General features: G+C 48.1%; 1 protein-coding gene and 1 pseudogene across 3 annotated transcripts; one reads left to right on the top strand and one right to left on the bottom strand.

Annotated features, from left to right (window-relative positions):
• The first annotated feature begins 4089 nt into the window (after positions 1-4089).
• LOC125512466 (large ribosomal subunit protein mL102 (rPPR5) pseudogene) lies at positions 4090-7716 on the top strand (annotated as a pseudogene). Of its 2 annotated transcripts, XR_015608455.1 has the most exons (2): positions 4090-6524; positions 7567-7716. The product of XR_015608455.1 is annotated as a large ribosomal subunit protein mL102 (rPPR5) pseudogene, transcript variant X2 (transcript). The 2 variants fall into 2 exon arrangements; XR_015608454.1 differs by lacking the exon at positions 7567-7716 and having other exon boundaries at positions 4090-6745.
• Positions 7717-14467: 6751 nt separating this feature from the next.
• On the bottom strand, positions 14468-16311 carry HPL1 (hydroperoxide lyase 1). The gene has a single exon (XM_048678185.2). The coding sequence runs from the start codon at positions 16147-16149 to the stop codon at positions 14695-14697; it is 1455 nt and encodes a 484-aa protein (XP_048534142.2). The 5' UTR covers positions 16150-16311; the 3' UTR covers positions 14468-14694.
• Between the last annotated feature and the right edge of the window lie 1502 nt (positions 16312-17813).

The raw sequence follows: 17813 nt of genomic DNA, 5'->3' as shown, positions 1-17813 counted from the left end.
GCGTATATTCCAACTCCGAGAGGCTTGCACCAGTCCATAAATGGATCGCTGGAGCTTGCACACTTTTTTAGCTCCTTTTGGATCGACAAAACCCTCTGGTTGCATCATATACAACTCTTCTTAAAAATATACATTAAGGAATGCAGTTTTGACATCCATTTGCCAAATTTCATAATCATAATATGAGGTAATTGCTAACATGATTCGGACGGACTTAAGCATAACTACGGGTGAGAAGGTCTCATCGGAGTCAACTCCTTGAACTTGTCGAAACCTTTCGCAACAAGTCGAGCTTTGTAGACAGTAACATTACCGTCAGCGTCAGTCTTCTTCTTGAAGATCCATTTATTCTCTATGGCCTGCCGATCATTGGGCAAGTCAACCAAAGTCCATACTTTGTTCTCATACATGGATCCCATCTCAGATTTCATGGCCTCAAGCCATTTTGCGGAATCTGGGCTCATCATCGCTTCCTCATAGTTCGTAGGTTCGTCATGGTCAAGTAACATGACTTCCAGAACAGGGTTACCGTACCACTCTGGTGCGGATCTTATTCTGGTTGACCTACGAGGTTCGATAGTAACTTGATCAGAAGTTTCATGATCATCATCATTAGCTTCCTCACTTACTGGTGTAGGAATCACTGGAACTGATTTCAGTGATGAACTACTTTCCAATAAGGGAGAAGGTATAATTACCTCGTCAAGTTCTACTTTCCTTCCATTCACTTCTTTCGAGAGAAACTCTTTCTCTAGAAACAATTCATTCTTAGCAACGAATATCTTGCTTTCGAATTTGTGATAGAAGGTGTACCCAATAGTCTCCTTTGGGTATACAGGGGGCGGCGCGCCACCGACGAGCCTCGGCGGTGAAGAGTTTCTTTTACTCCTAGGTTGTTTTCTTTTTCCAATAAAAAACTCTTATTTTCCGTACAGATAATTCATCAGAGTTGCAAGTTGTTCTGTAATTCACTTTAGTCCCTCTACTTTAGAAAATACCCAAAATACGATCACTAAACTTGCTCTAAGAGTTCACAATACGGTCCCTCATACACTTTAGTCTCTCTACTTCAAAATACCTAAAATATGGTTCATATTGGAGGTTCTTCGGATCTTCGCTCTGACAAAATAACATGATGCATGGAGCAAAACAATAAGACAGAAGAAGCTGAACAATTCATCATGTATAGACATGATTCAGCTGAAGATTACCGATTTTGTCCTGCAAAAATTGATAGCATAACTATAAAAAAATAAATTATCCTAGGAGAAGCAGCTCATTCAACAAGCGAGCATAGCAAAACTTCGCCGCCTCATCGATTTGGGTGATGTTAACTAGGAGTACTGTTATTTACTAGCAAAACGGCATATACGTTGCAACGGCAAAAAAAATATCATAATCTCCAATGTTCATGACCATATTTTGTTGCATCACCGAGATACATTATCAATCTCATTTTCGTGAAATCATGAATATTTTTTGAACAATATAAACATTTCCAAATTTGTGAACATTTTTACATATTTTCAAATATTTTTTAAAATCATGAACATATTTTGAATTCATGAACATTTTATACTATTTGTGAACATTTTTTAAAACATATTTCTTGCATAGGCGAACATTTCTAGAATAGACGGATTTTTTGGGGGGAAATTGGTGAAACAATTTTTGAAATTCACGAAAAAAAAATTAACAAATATATTTGAAATGCAAGATCCTTTTTTTAATCAGCGAAAACTTTATGCATCAATAAACTATTTTGTAAGTCACGAACAATTTTTGAATTTTTAGGATATTTTTCAATTCAGGAACATTTTTTGAATTGACAATTTTTTTTTCAATTTGATCTAATATCACTAAGAGTTATAGAACTTGCCCTGGATGTTAAGTTTGGTTCTAGAACTTTGAAAATACGGATTTGTGGTCGTCTAATTTGACTCAAGTGTGTAAATACGGTCACAACACACGTATCTGGACGGATCGGTGTGTACAGCCCCAGCTGTCAGTGAGTGCGCGATGTATTTTGCCCAAAACACCCTTGTATTATTTTTTACGAAAAAAGTCAAATGTTGCGATGATTTTTGCATGAAACAGTGTCACATTTTGTATTTGTGGAGTGCTCATAAATGAGCAAATTAACAAAGAAAAAGGGGGACGCTAGCTCTCCAACACCCGCGTCCAACAATCAACAAACGAGCCTCGCTATAGCCACTACACAAATCCAGTTCGACAGTCTAAAATGGATAACTAGTAGCAAGATGTCCGTGCGTTGCACGGAATATCAAGATGCATTTGTATGAGTAGTTTGTTTTGTGGGAGAAAAGGATGAACGAAGAAAGGCCATATCTGCAAATGTGAAGATGAGTGCGGATAAATTGTCAGAGTTTCCTTCCTATCCGTTAGATATAGATCAGACGGCCTATATTACAGGATGACAAACACACCATCTTCACGGACTCTGCTTTTTATAAGAGTAGAGATATCTATTGAACCAAGCCTATCGTGGAGCTTAAACGGCTGCACATACTCCAGCCTCTTTTTCATGCGCTATTTTCTTTAAGATAAACTGTAAAACGTAGGAAATAAGTTATGCTCAAATATTTGTGTGTTAAAAATATACATACAAACAATGATTAGTAAATAAAAATTTAAATATAAATCTGTATATTATATAAAAAATGTTTAATTAAAGATATGTTTAATGTATACAAAGAAATAAAATGTGAAGTTAATATGGATTTTTTTTACTCATGGCACCATTGAATATCCATATCAACATTTTACTTTTTTAATTAATATGTTTAATGTATCCTAAAAATTTATGTAATTTCAATATTGGAAAAGATTAAATATCCATATCAGCAGTTCAAATTTGAAGTTTTGGAATATTTTAATTATACAAACACTGGACACAAAATTGTGTGTACAATTATTGAAATATTCGTGTAATTAAATTAATATGTTTGAATTGTAATTTTAATAATATTTGTATTATTTTAAATTATGCAAACATTTTTTTAAGATTCATAATATTTTTTAGTATATATAAATTTGATAATAATAATACATGGACAAATTAAAACTAGGTTATTTCATTGGTGTATACAATATTTATAATACATGAATATTTAAACATTATTTTTATTACAAAGATCATAATTGTAGATGGTAAGTCAATTATGAACAATATTTAAATGTTTTATTTACTTATCATCGTTTGTATGTATATTTTTAACACACAGATATATGAGCATAACCTACGTTTTACAATTATCTAAAAAAAATAGCGAGTGCAAAATAGTCCACACGCCGCTTGGTTCAATAGATTTTGTTACCATGTGTAGATCGTTTACCAGCTCCAAGCAATCCGAAGCAACTCTAATTGTGGCAAGACCCAGGTCTTCTCCAAGAGCAAAAGCTTCTTCGCAAGCATATGCTTCAATCATCAGCACACTCATTACCCATTCAAATACAACAGCAGAAGCTCCCAGAAAATGTTCCATCTTCATCTCGGCAAACCACCCCGGCTGCTCCCCTGTTCGTCGATTTGGCTAAAGCCCCATCTGCATTAAGCTTTGCTTCTCCTTGCGCTGGGGGAAGCCATTTGCAAACTCCCCTTTCTGGCCGCTGTCCCGCATGCTTTGCCGGTGTTTTTGGTTCCCTAATTTCGTACAGAAACCTGCTAATAAAGAGGTGTGTGAATAATGGACTTTGATACTCGTCCTCATGAATCGCCTTGCGTCTTGTCCACCAAATCGCCCGGAGCGTGATAAAACTGATCTTGCTTCAGTGTACTGCACAAGTTAAACAGCCATAACTTTGGAACCGAGGCCTCGTCGCATCATCCTCTCTCAAGGCCCCCACACACACTTTGCCATGTTACACTCAAGGACGACCGCATGTCAACCCTTAACTTTTTTTTTTGAGAAACATGTATGTGTTTCGGGAAGGAGAGCTATAATAAAAAGCCCATATATAGCTTTCGGCCCATTGCACGGCCCAGCTAACCCAGCCCACACATTTCCGGCCACTCCATCCCACACTTGGCTCCCATTCTAAACCCTCGCCCTCCCACACCGCCGCTCCAACCTCCCCGCAGCCATGGCGCGCCGCCACCTCCTCCCGCTCCTCTCCCGCACCCCCCACGCCCCCACCCCCACCCCCACCCCCATCCACCTCCGCCACGCCTTCTGCTCCTCCACCGCAACCGTCGACACCCCCGCCCCGGCCGCCGATGCAGCTCTCCCAGCCGCATCCCCCGCGGGGACCCCGGATGAAGCCCCGGCGGCAGCGGCGGCCACGGAGGCCGGGGATCCGGCCCCGGCCCGCGCCCCGCGGGAGGAGGAGCCGCTGCACGAGACGATCCTCCACATGATCCGGCGCCGCAAGTGGACGACCCGGATGGAGAACTCGGTGCGCCTGCTCTGCCCGACGCTCTCGGCGCCGGTCGTCCACGGCGTGATCTCCGCCGCGGCGGCCGCGGACCGCGCGGACCTCGCGCTCCAGTTCTTCCGCTTCGCGTACCGCCGCGCCGGGTTCCGCCCGGAGCCGGCCACCTTCGCGCTGCTCCTCCCGGTCCTCGCCTCCAAGGGCATGCTCAACCACGCCCGCTGCATCCTCCTCGAGACCATGCCGTCCTTCTCCGTCGCCCCCGACGAGGCCACCGTGGCCGCCCTCGTCGCCGCCTACGGCCGGGCCGGCATCCCGCAGGAGGCCGTCAAGCTCTTCCGCCTCATGCCCGACCTCGGCATCACCCGCACCGCGCTCTCCTACAACGCCGTGCTCAAGGCCATCCTCTGCCGCGGCCGCGAGGCCATGGCCAGGCGGATCTACAACGCCATGATCGCCGACGGCGTCGCCCCGACCCTGGCCACCTACAACACGCTCATCTGGGGCTTCGGCCTGTGCAAGAAGATGGAGTCCGCCGTGAGGGTGTTTGGGGACATGAAGGGCCATGGGGTGACGCCGGATTTGACCACCTATAACACCCTGCTCAATGCCTGGGTGCGGAAAGGTGATCTGGAGAGTGCACGGAAGGTGTTTGATGAAATGCCCGGAGCTGGGTTTGAACGGAACTCGATCTCATACAATGTCATGATCAAGGGATATGTTGAGGCGAATAAGGTTGAGGAGGCAGTGGGGTTGTTCACGGATATGGGGGAGAAGGGGCTGAGGTTGAGTGAGAAGACTTTTGCTGCGTTGATGCCGGGGCTTTGCGATGATGAGGGGAAGGCTGCGGAGGCCCGCAAGGCAGTGGCGGACATGGCGGAGCGACGACTCACGCCAAAGGACAAATCGGTGTTTCTGAGGCTCGTGTCGACATTGTGCAAGGCTGGGGATTTGGATGGGGCATTGGAGGTGCATAAGAAGAGCGGGCAGTTCAAGCATGTCCTGGTGGATCCGAGGCAGTACGGTGTGCTGATGGAGAGCTTGTGTGCAGGTGGTAAGTGTGATGGTGCTGTGCAGGTGCTCGATGAGCTTCTAGAGAAGGGCACACTGCTTAGCCCAAAGAGTCCAGTGCTGGAAGCACCCGCTTATAATCCAGTGATTGAGTATCTGTGCAACAATGGGAATACCAACAAGGCGGAGACGTTCTTCAGGCAGCTGATGAAGAAAGGTGTGGATGACAAGTCTGCATTCAACAGTCTTATCCGTGGGCATGCAAAGGAAGGTGCTCTAGAGGCTGCAAAGGAGATTCTTGCCATTATGACACGCCGTGGCGTCCCTACTGACCCCCACTCGCACGCACTGCTTATTGATAGCTTCCTGAAGAAGAATGAGTCAGCTGATGCAAAGACAGCATTGGACAGCATGATGGAACATGGTCACTTACCAAGGCCAGCTCTGTTCCAGTCTGTCATGGTGGCACTTTTCAACGATGGCCGGGTTCAGACCGCAAGCAGGGTCATGAAGAGTATGATTGAGAAGGGGATTACCGAGAACATGGATATGGCAAATAAGATCGTGGAGGCTCTCTTCATGAGGGGTCATGTGGAGGAGGCGATTGGTCGCGTCAATCTGATGGTGGAAAATGGCTGTATGCCTGATCTGGATAAGTTGCTAGCTGCCCTTTGCGAGAAGGACAAAGTGATGGAGGCACAAAAGCTGGCTGATTTTGCGTTGGACCGGGACTTTGAAGTTAGCTTCTCAACCTATGACAGAGTCCTGGAAGCCCTGTACACTGAGGAGAAGACATTGCCAGCCTACTCCATGCTCTGCAAGATCAAGCACAAAGGAGGCATTGTAGACCAGAAGGGTTGCGATGCTTTGATGGATAGCTTAAAAGCTGGAGGATACTCAAAGCAAGCTGACATTTTGTCTAGGATCTTGGTGGAGAATGGATCATCAACATCCAAGAGGGGCAAGAAGTCTGCCATGGGTGCATAGGGAGGTTTCTGGGTTCATGAAATGGTCTTATTTTCCTTTCTGAATTGAAGAACCAGTGGTTTGTTTTGTTTTATTAATGCTTGTTGGGCCATCTGTCAGATTGGGATTTTCATCCTAGAAGACAAGAAGGATAGGTAAATTTACCTTTCTCATGAAATCCCTGATTTAATCATGTGCCATTTTCTTGGAAAAGAAAACATGTTCAATAATTTAGGCAGATGTACTTCTTATGAATTTAGTTGAGAAACTACATCTATAACATGCTGTTACGTCGTCATTTATAAGTGGCTCTACTGAAGACAAGCCCAGAATTTTGTTTTGTTTTGGCATGTCACTAAAGGAAGAATTTGATCCATCTCTGTTATGCTTTTGTTCTTTCAACGTGTTAATTGTGTGGATGTTTATAGCAGATGTTGTGATGTTCACAACAACCTGGTTGTTTGTTTTATGCCATTATAATTTGCTGGATTGGTGAAATGTCAGATTAAAATTATGCAGTAAGATGATATGTATTCTTTGATCCATTTCTGTTTGAAGCGATAATATCTGGTTCTTAATTGCCTCCTTTTGTTAGCATTTTGCTGTGCACTTGTTCTCCAATCCATCATATTTGACGCGGCTTTTTTCATTGAGAACCATGCTAGTACATAGTAGATGGGCTACCCATTGCGTAGTCATTTAAACTCAGGTTGCAGCCCTATTTTAGCATTTGCTGGATGACTTGTTTGATGCTGCAAAAATAATTATAGGACAAGCACCCCTGCTAAACTTTTTCATATGTACTGTACCTGCAAGCTTAAGCTAGATATGTGCTCTGCCCCCGAGCTGTGGAGAAATACTCAGTGATGTGCTATACTGCTATGAATACGATGCATCTCTGTTCCATAAATCTTGGTTTATTTTGTTTCTTGATATTTTGATAGATTGGTGAATTGTTGGATAAAAATTTACACAGTAAGATAATATGTATACTTTGGCCCATTTCTGTTAGAAGCGTCAATATTCTGTTCTTGTTTTGCCTCCAGATTCCTAGTAATATTTCGGGGCATTTCTAATCGCTTTTTCTGGCGCGCTTGTGCTCCACCCTAGCAGTTTAGCTTTGACCATTGGTTAGTTGGTAGTACATAATATTTGAAGTGGTGGAAAAGCTACTCATTTTCTGCCATTTAAACTCAGGTCGCCAACCCCGTGCCATCCTGTCCTGATTTCTGGGTGACTTGTTTGCTGGAGAGAACAGTAACTGGACAAACTATCTCTCCTCAAACCGTTCTAGTCCATTGTGTTTGCAAGTGTGAGCTAGATCCCGTGCGCACGAGCAGTGTTGAAAAGAATCATTTGTGCGCTTGATGCGTATCGTATCCTTGATTGATGTGCTTCGAATATGCTAATGCATCTTCCTCGTTTCCATGCCCATCTTGTGGTGCTGTGTTCATTTCTCCTCTTTTTTGGGGAAAACTGCTGCGTGTCTTCTTTGGCTATCAGTACGAGGCCATGGCGGCGGATTGGTACGAAGTAGGGAATGAACCGCATGAAGACTCCATGCCAATTTGGTCTTTGATATCTTTCTTTGCCTCTCCAAGCCATATTTTGCTGTTGCTTACTTGTGCTGCCCCATGACCTTTCCAGTCTTTTTTTTTTCTTTCTCCTCTCATTTTTCTCTTGTATCCAGTAAAAATCCAGCAATTTGTTTTTCTTTTTGCTCCGCCTGTGTTGTCAATTTGCAGCATCAGCTTCAAACCTCTTGGATTCTTGCTGATTATTCTGTCCTGTGGTTTGGTTGGATAGCATCTAGTCCCCTGCATTCACATGTGTGATGTTTCGTAGTGGATGGAGTTCTCTGGACCTTGCAATTTGCATAACTCCGATCCCGGCCCACCACAACATTACGAGATATTTCCACAGGAATTTCCAATAGAAGCATATACTACTATTATTTTTTTGCTTTGGTTGAGGTGTCACCGCTGATCTGCTGTCTCCTTATGTTTGCATGCGTACAAGTGTGTCGTGTTCACGAGAAATTTTGAAGTGCACTTGTGCCCCGGTCTACATATTTTGATGGGACCATTTTTTTTATATAGAGAGAACCATGCTAGTACGTTCTCCCTCTGTTCCTAAATATAAGACGTTTTGGCAGTTCAATTTAAACTGCCAAAACGTCTTATATTTGTAAACAGAGGTAGTAGTAGGTAGATGGGCTACCCATTGTCTGTCATTTAAACTCTGGTTCCAGCCCTATTTTTTAGCATTCTCCGGATGACTTCTTTGTAGCTGGGAAAATAATTGTGGGACAAGTATCCCTGCTCAAACTTTTCGTGTCTGTTCTTCTGGCAAGCCTAAGCTAGAGATGTGCGCCTGAGCAGTGGGGAAATTTTCAGTGATGCACTTCGAATACGATGCACCTTCGTTTCCATATATCTTCGTTTGTTTTATGTCTTTGTAGTTTTCCGGATTGGTGAAGTGTTGGATTGAAATTGTGCAGTAATATGATAGGCATTCTTTGATACATTTCTGTTAGATGCGTTAATATCCTGTTTTCGATTTGCTTCCAGATTCCATAGTCCGTCCCAAAATTCTTGTCTTAGATTTGTCTAAATATGGATGTATCTAGTCATGTTTTAGTGTTAGATACATCCGTATCTAGACAAATGTTAGACAAGAATTTTGGGATGGAGGTAGTAATAGTTAGGTGCATTTCTAATTTCATTTGCCGGCGCACTTGTGCTCCTCTGCTCCAGTCTAGCATATTTGGTGTGTCCATTAGTTAGTAGTACTCCTTTTTGCCATTTAAACCCAGGTCTCGGCACTGCTTCAGCCTGTGCTGGATGACTTGTCTGTGGCTGGAAAGATGAACAATAATTGGGCAAGTGTCCCTGCTGAAACTCTTATTGTCCAAATGATCCACTTGAAGGCCCGCGTTTGATTTTCATTTGTTCTGATGTCTTTTTTTTTGTTTATCTTGCGCAATTTTTTGCATTTGCTTTTCCCAGTTAAGTTTTCTCTCTCTCGAATATACCCAGTGAAGTTGTGCTGCTTCGTGATTTGCTCGTCGTTTTCGTTGTTCCGATGTTTTCCTGCCATTCTCTCTTGTGTATCTACCATCTAATCAGAAGCCAGCGATTTGTTTTCTTGTTACGCTGTGCTGATTGCAGCGCCTCTTGGATTCTTGCTGGCCTCTCTGTCCTGCGGTTTGGTTTGGATAGCGGCTAGTTTCCCGCATTCACATGCGATGTGCCGTGTGTTTAGTTTCCAGCCTCTTGGATTCTTGCTGGCCTCTGTCCTGCGATTTGCATGCATAACCCGGTCCCATCCCGCCACTAACATCACGAGATATTTCTACAGGAACCCCGTTAGAAGCATGCTAGCATCATTTTTTGCTTTAGTTCAGCTGTCACTACCGATCTGCTCTTCCTTTTTGCTCTACATACGCGAGCGCGCCGTGTTGTCACTGTCGGTGCATAGTTGCCACGTGGTACCAATTTCAAGAGCCCTTGAATGTGCTCTCCTTCTAGGGGAGGAGTATCCGCGAGACCAACGGTGCATATAATCAAGGTTCTTTGTGGCTTGAAAACATGTCTGAATTATATCTGCAGGTCATTATCAGTCGAAAAGTTCATGGCTGCGTAGCCTTGTGAATATGACGCATCTTGGTTTCCAGGTTGATGAAATGCCGCCGGTCTTGCCGCTGCATGACGTGCTTCCTCTGTTCTTCTCTCCCTCGCTGAATCGTCTGTTCGTCCCTGGCCTTGGGGGATTCAACTTGAACAGTATATGATACCAAGACCAGGAGCTGTTTGAAAGCTCGATTCGTGTGCGTGTGTGTTTTCGCTGTGTGGCCTCCTTGTCATACGTACTACTCCCTTTGTTCCAAATTTGAACTAAAACCACAACGAGTAATTTGGAACGAAGGGAGGAGGGAGTATGTGTTTGCGATTCTTCCGGTAGCGCCGTTCCTTTCATGGGCTGTTCTTCACGACCAGCTTCTCGGTTTGCTCTGCTGTGCTTGCTTGAGCTTCAAATGGCGGCCTGGGATTCAGAGTTGGATTTTTGTCACTGGGCGCCACGCAGCGCTGCTACGATATGGGTCTGATTGGGAGCATGCCAGCAGCTCGTCGTCTCGTCTCCTGCACTCACATGTGACGTGCCTTGTGCACTTGCGGGTACGCTGTCACTGTCAAATCGCCGTGTCGCAACGAGACGACCACGTACATGCAACGCAACGCGATCCGCGACGCCGCGCGGGCTCGTGCTTCTCGCCTCCGCCTCTCTCTCTTTGCCAAATCTAGTGCCGTTGGTTTGGTATATGGTGTGGGGGGGGGGGGGGGGGGGGGGGGGGCCCGTGGCACTAAATCGAAGTATCCACATTACCTTTCTTTGTTCTTTCTGTCTATTCTCTATATATATGCGGCAACTCAACAAAGGAACACATTCAAATTTTCTTCTGTTGATACGGTAAGTAAGCAAGGTAAGAGCATCTCCAACAGCCGCGCTAAACTAGCGCCGCGCCGCAAATTAGGCTCTTTTAGCGCGCGCGCAACGCGGCGGGTCGCTCCAGCGGGCGCGCAAAAACGGCGCGCGCGCTATAACGGGTTGGGCGCGCGGTTGAAAACACTTAGCCGCGCGGTGTATTTCGGGCGCCCGCTGCAGCGCGCGGCACACTCCAGCGCTCGCGCCCGCACTTCCTCTCCCACTTCCACCCCCCGTCCGGTCGCACCACCGCCGCCGTCCGCGCCCCCCGGCGACCGTTCAGGCTTCCCCGGCCTATCCCGCGCGCCCGCGCTTCCGCCCCATCCCCTCCTAGTCCCGCCGGCGCTCGCGCGCCTCCGTCGTCCGAGGAACAGCGCCCGAGCGCTCGCTGCCGCGCCGCGCCCGCAAGGTGTTTGACAAAACGCCTACAAGGTATGTATTGCTCAAACTTCATGAATTTGATGCATGTTTTGAATTGTAGTTTTTATAGTATAGTATTGAACATTGTAGATGAGTTCGTCGTATGATTCTTCCGAAGAAGAATTTGATATGGAAGAGGAGGAGGATCTTGCAATGATCCTAGCTATGCATATAAAAAAAACCGAAGCACGGTGGTTCGGTTATGGGTCGGCAGAAAATTTGGAGGGATAGGATCGATGCCCACAACAGATTGATCAGGCATTATTTTGCGGAGAATTCCATATACCCCGAGTCGTATTTTCGTCGCCGGTTTAGGATGAGTACCGAGTTGTTCAGGCGCATTGCAGAGAAACTAGCGAGCCATGACCGTTTTTTTCAGCAAAGGAGGAATGCCGCTGGAGAGCTCGGGCATAGCACCTTTCAGAAGGTGACAGCCGCTTTGCGTATGCTGGCATACGGTATACCTGCTGATCTTGTTGATGATCACTTGGCTATGGATGAGAGCCAAGCCATCATGTGTGTCAAGCGCTTTGCAGTGGGAATTGTGCAAGTGTTTGGCGAGGAGTATTTGAGATCTCCCAATGCTGAAGACGTCGCAAGGCTATTGGCGATGAACAAAGCTTGCGGTTTTCCTGGCATGCTTGGCTCAATAGATTGCATGCATTGGAGTTGGAAGAATTGTCCAAAGGCATGGCATGGGCATTCCATGGCCAAAAAAAGGGTTCCACTATAATCCTTGAAGCGGTGGCCGATCAGGAGACTTGGATTTGGCATGCATTCTTTGGATTGCCTGGATCTTTGAATGACATCAATGTTGTTAACCGGTCACCACTGATGAATAAGATTGCAAATGGTGAGTTGCCACCGGTGCAGTTTGTAGCAAATGGCCGTACGTACAACTATGGCAATTATCTAGCGGATGGCATCTATCCAAAGTGGCAAACCTTCGTGAAGCCATTGAAAAAGCCGGAAGGTAAGAAAAATCTTGACTTCCACAATGCTCATGCGGCGGCTAGAAAAGATGTGGAGAGAGCATTTGGGATTTTGCAAGCCCAATTTGCTATTGTGAGAGGACCGGCTAGATTTTGGGATCAAAAAATGCTTTGGTACATCATGCACGCTTGTGTGATCATGCACAACATGATCATCGAGAATGAGCGTGGCCAAGATTTAGACTACTCACACTATGAGCTCTTGGGATATCCCGTGCGAGTGCGACGGAGGGCTGAAAGGGTAGCCCGTTTTATTGCCTCCTATCATGCCATTGGGCGTCCCGCAACGCACAATGAACTTCAGAATGATTTGATTGAAGAGTGGTGGGCATGTCATGGACGACAAAGAGCATGATGATATCTGCATTCGACATTGTATTGTTCACGAACTATTTGTTGTGTTTATTGCATTTGTTGTACTGAACGATAAACTATTTGTTTGAGTTGTAATGATAAAGAAATTGAACTATTTATTGTTGATTTATTTTGTTTGTTTGATCATTTTTGCTCATAATACATGTATATGTGGTTTGTGCGGCGCGCGCGCGCTGTATTTTTGCGCTCTGCTGGAGCGGCGCGCGCTGTGCAATATAGCGCGGCTGCTGGAGCCAGCGCAGGCGGGCACGCTAAATCAGCCGAAGCGCGCGCGGCAAACAGGTTTTTTGCACGCGGCGCTTAGCGCGGCTGTTGGAGATGCTCTAACAAAGGTCCCCGAACAAGATCGCTCGCTCGCTCGACGTCCCGTTGCGACGGAGACAAGGCGCAAGACATCCTCCGCCCCGTCATTGGCCGCCGGAGCGGTAGATGGAGGGGAGGTGAATTCACGGACTCGTCGGTGAAGATCAAGGGAGGAAGACTTTTCCTAGTCGCTTTGCGAGTGGGGAAAGAAAAGCTCTTGCTGTCATCTCTGAGTGAGATTATTACAGCATCATCACAAGATAGTTTATACAGGAAATGACTGTTCCATTAGTAGTCCCCGTCGGAACTCATGCCCCCGTGTGCATGCAGATGCAGGCGGCGTGTTTGGTTGCCCGCATCGTGCTTAACCAGGTCCGCGGGAAAAGAACGAAGCCTGTTTAATTGTCTGTTTTCATTGTTGGGCCTGCATCGTACGCTTCTTAAAGCAGCCTAGAGTCTGACTTGCTGGAAACGTTCGAATCGGCAGTTTCTCGCGAGCCAGGTCTAGTCGAGCGCCAGCGAGCCGGCCCTTGCACGAGTGGAGACGGGAGAGATGCGAGGTGATTACGTGAGGTCTTCTTCAACCTTCAGTAAGGTTCTATCTAATCTCCTCTCTCTGATCTACACAACGGTGTTTCGATTCGAGGTAAGCTCTACATTAGGCGATCGGTTCATAGTTTCGTCGGCCGTAAGTTCTTAATCTCGTGTTTCCTTTTGGAGCTATTCTGGACGAATTTTGTCAGATTGTCGCGCACGGTCGATCATTTGAAATTTCCTTCATCTTCGCCTCCTCTCTCTCACCCTACTACACTGGAGTCGTTTCCGGCGTCGATCATCTCGGCCTCCTCTCTCGTCCACTGCACTGATGATACCATGGAGCGAGCACTGCATTCTCCTCCTCTGTCTACTGTGTTTATGTGAGCCCGCAACTAGTTCGCCGACGGGGTCGCTCGTCCACGACTCCATGCTCGTCATGTCGGACACGGCGCCACGGCCACTATCCACCGCAGTCGCCATGGTCCGAGCACACTGCATTTCTTCTCCTCCTTCCTTTGCTAGCTCTTAGCCCCGTGTGCTAAGTGCAAGTGCTAACTCTTAATCATACCTCATGCGAGCAACCAAACAATGTGTAGTTGTATGCGCCGAGACAATGCAGACAACCAAACAACATGCGAAAATTGATCTCCTAATACAGAAAGTCCATATGCAGGCAACCAAACAACTCACAGATGTCGCATATGAAGCTGCTTTTTCAGAGTCAGACTGGGTTGAGATGCGTATGCAATGCAGCCACTGTTCCAAACTGAAACCAAACACGCCCGTTGTCACTGTCAGCGCCAGTCGCCAGCCGCAACGGGACGACGAAGCAACGCGATCGACGGGCTCGCGTTTCTCGCCGCTCCCGTCCCATTCCACTTCCCATCCATGCACATGCAAATGTAACGTAGTACGTTGGAAGAAGATAATCTGAAAATACAAGCGTACTTGGCCGGCACAGTACGTGTCGAGCAGCCACTGGTATATAGTACAGTTCAAGATATCCTCTGCGATTTTATTTACCAACATTAAATTCTTACAGAATTTAAACCACAGCCAGAGAACTTGTTTTTTCTTACTGTACCAGCTCATCTGACACTTGAGAATTGAGATCGATCAACAGAAGGTCAGAAGCAGAGCGAGTGAAGAAAAAAATGGTTTTTAATTAATTAATTTAATTTCCTAGACGCACGTGCAGTACGAGATTTGATTTTCAGCTGGGCTGCGGCCGCTTGTGGAGCCTGGTGAAGGCGGTGCCGTCGCACTCGAAGTCGTCGTAGCGGCGGAAGAGCTCGGCGACGAGCATGCAGGCGGTGGCCACGACCACCTCCTTGGCGGCGCACTGCTTGTTCCCCGCCGCCGGCTCCCCCGTCTCCGGCCCGTTGGACCAGTACACGTACCGCAGCAGCGCCTCCCCCTCCGCCCCGACGAACCTGTCCGCCACGAACTCGTCCGGCCGGTCGAACACCGCCGGGTCCCGCATCGCCAGCGGCTGGTACCCGCACAGCATCTCCCCGGCGGCGACGGAGAAGCCCTCCCCGCCGTGGGAGCGCAGCACGAAGTCCCGCCGCGCGCGCCCGAACTGCAGCGGCACGGGCGGGTTCATCCGGAGCACCTCGTACACCGTGGACCGCACCAGCGGCATCCCGCGCACCGACGCGAACCCGACCTCGCCGGCGTGCCGCTCCAGCGCGGCGCGCACCTCGTCGCGGAGCCTGGCGCGGAGCGCGGCGTCCTTGCCGACCTGCAGGATGAGGAAGGGGAGGAACACCGAGAAGCCCCCGAAGGCGTTGAAGCCGAGCAGGAAGAGGATGTTGTTAATGGCGTCCTTGTCGGTCATGCCGTGGTCCTTGACGCCGACGGCCACGGACTCGGCGCCGTGCTTCTCGAGGAAGCGGTACAGCAGGTCGTACCCCGGCTTGACGAGGATGGAGGGGAAGGGGAAGGAGTGGAGGAGCAGCTCCTCCAGCGGCTGCGGGATGGCGCCGATCTTCTGCGTCGGCACCAGCTGCAGCCCCAGCCAGACGTCCAGGATGAAGAGCCCGTACCGGTCGACGAGATCCTCGGCGGCCGGGTCGGCGCTGGCCACCGACCTGCACAGGAACCGGAAGATGCACTTCTGCAGCGGGACAAGGAAGCTGGCGCCGCCGTCCTTGCCCTTGCCGGCGTCCAGGTCGGACTCGATGGCGGCGAGCATGCCGTCGACGCCCTCGAGGAACTCGGGCGCCCACACGCGGGAGCTGCGGCGGAGGAGGTCCATGGCGAAGGCCTTGGTGCGCTCGTGCTCCGGCTCCTCCGTGTCCAGGTACACGCCCACGCGGGTGCCGCCCGTGAAGGAGTCGCTGGGGTTGTACGGCCCGATGAGGCAGTCGCGCTTGTCCACCAGCTCCGGGTCGAACAGCGCCGTGAAGGCGGCGGTGTCCACGATGGCGACCACGCGAGGGTTCACGCCGACGAAGAAGGGGAACGTGGGCGGGATGTTGGCCCGGAACACCGTGCTCCGGTACTGCGCGGCGCGCCGCCGGAAGAACTCCTCGGGGCCCTGGAACCAGAAGTAGTCGAGACGGTCCCTGAGCGGGCCCAGCACGGGCGCGCCGTAGCCGCCCGGGATCGGCTTCGGCGGCGGGGTCGCCGCCGCGGTGGCCGCCGGCGAGAAGGATGGCAGCATGGCCGCCGGGGCGTATATGTACGGGCGGGCGCGCCTCGGTGTGGTGGTGGCTTGCGCGAGCTGGATATCCCCAGCCCCGTGTGTGGTGTTGAGCTCACTGGACCAGCTGCTCAGCCGCAGCAGCTCGGTGGAGTGGAGTGAAGTGAGCTAGTGTGGTTCACCTGGAGGAAGGGTGAGAGGTTGGCGATGTGGCGATGGAGACGCCAGTAGAGGGAGAGGATCACGTGGGCCCCCTTGACAGCGCGCGCTCTGTCATGCAGAAAATCCACTTCTACATTGACAGCGTGGCATCTTCTCCTTGTTTGGGTAGTGTCTCCGGGCGAAAGCCTCGGTCTGTGCCAGATTGGTCATGGCGGTGTCTTTGGTGTTGATTCTCTATTGGGAGCATCGCGTGTGGAGACGTCAATAGAGGAAGAGGATCACGTAGGCCCCCCTTGACAGCACATGCTCTGTCACACAGAAAATCCACTTCTACATTGACCGGACCCCCCAGTCAGATGGGAGGGGTGGGAGGTATGCGACGTTACTGATGAAAATCCGGCACGTCCTTGGTCGATGATGGTGGCGATGGCGTCCGTGGGCGTCGTTCCCCTTCTTGGAGGCGTCGCTGAGGTGTGTCGGCATCTCCCCCTTGTTTGGGTAATGTCTCCGGCGGTCTGTGCCAGATTGGTCATGGCGATGTCTTTGGTGTCGTTTCTCTGTTGGGAACATGGTGTGTGGAGAGTCGGCTTGGAGTATATGTGTGGTGGTTCTCTGGTGCTCGTCCCTGGCTCTAGTTGATCTTCATGGGCGCTATGTATGCAAGTTTCGGTGAGTCCAAGACGATGGTTTCTAGGGACAAATCGAGTCCCGCCATCTACCTTCCTTCTTCTCTTGGGCATTCAATGGTGGTTTGGCAAGGAAAGTTCAGTTAAAGACATTTATCTTCAAGGTGACCGGTGCTTGTCAAGAGGCGGCTTGGGGATTGGTTTAGGGCAGGTCCCTTTGCTTGTGTTTGTAAGAGTTGTGGTGGCTAATCCTTTGATTAGTTTGTGTGGAGTTCAAACTACACTTGTTGTTCACATCAAGATTATAGTCTTTTATAGTTATCTTTTGCCTTCTATAAAATATGTTATATCATTGACGTACTCTCGAAAAAAACATTGACCGGATCGATACTCACATATACACATGAATGACTCCTACACTAAGAACATCTTAAATAAATCTAAAAACATATGAGCATTAGTACCAAATTTAGGACGTGGACCTGTGGGGCTTCCACCACAAATGAACTCCGGTAAAGACAGATTTTCTGGGCGGTTCATTCTTCAAACAGATTACTCAGATCTGTTAAAAAAATCTAATGAAGGATCAGGGCATGATAGATCAAGACTTGGCCAACCAGTGTAGTTCATGTTTTTTTAATACAGTACAAACACAAGCGTTCATATACACGCGTATACACTTATCTCTATGAATGCCAGAAGCTGAAATTCATTTTGAAGAGCGGGGGTTGTCTATCATGAAACTACATAGAACCTAGAATAGTGTTGCAGATTTTCTAGCCAAATTGTCATTCTCAGAGCATCGTACTGATCAGGATGCACCGGAGAATCTCCAGTGTCTTTTGTCTATGAATTGTAAAATTGTTCACTAAGCAATAAAGCTCTCAATTTTCTTGC

Source organism: Triticum urartu, chromosome 6A (genome assembly GCF_056163025.1).
Source record: "Triticum urartu cultivar PI428250 chromosome 6A, HENAU_Tu73, whole genome shotgun sequence".
In the NCBI taxonomy this organism is placed as follows: Eukaryota; Viridiplantae; Streptophyta; class Magnoliopsida; order Poales; family Poaceae; genus Triticum; species Triticum urartu.
Note: the sequence above shows the minus strand (reverse complement) of the source record. Positions and strands in the feature narration are given on the sequence as shown.

Excerpts from the sequence above, each read along its gene's own strand:
- HPL1 (XM_048678185.2), bottom strand. The coding sequence starts at position 16,149 with ATGCTGCCATCCTTCTCGCCGGCGGCCACCGCGGCGGCGACCCCGCCG.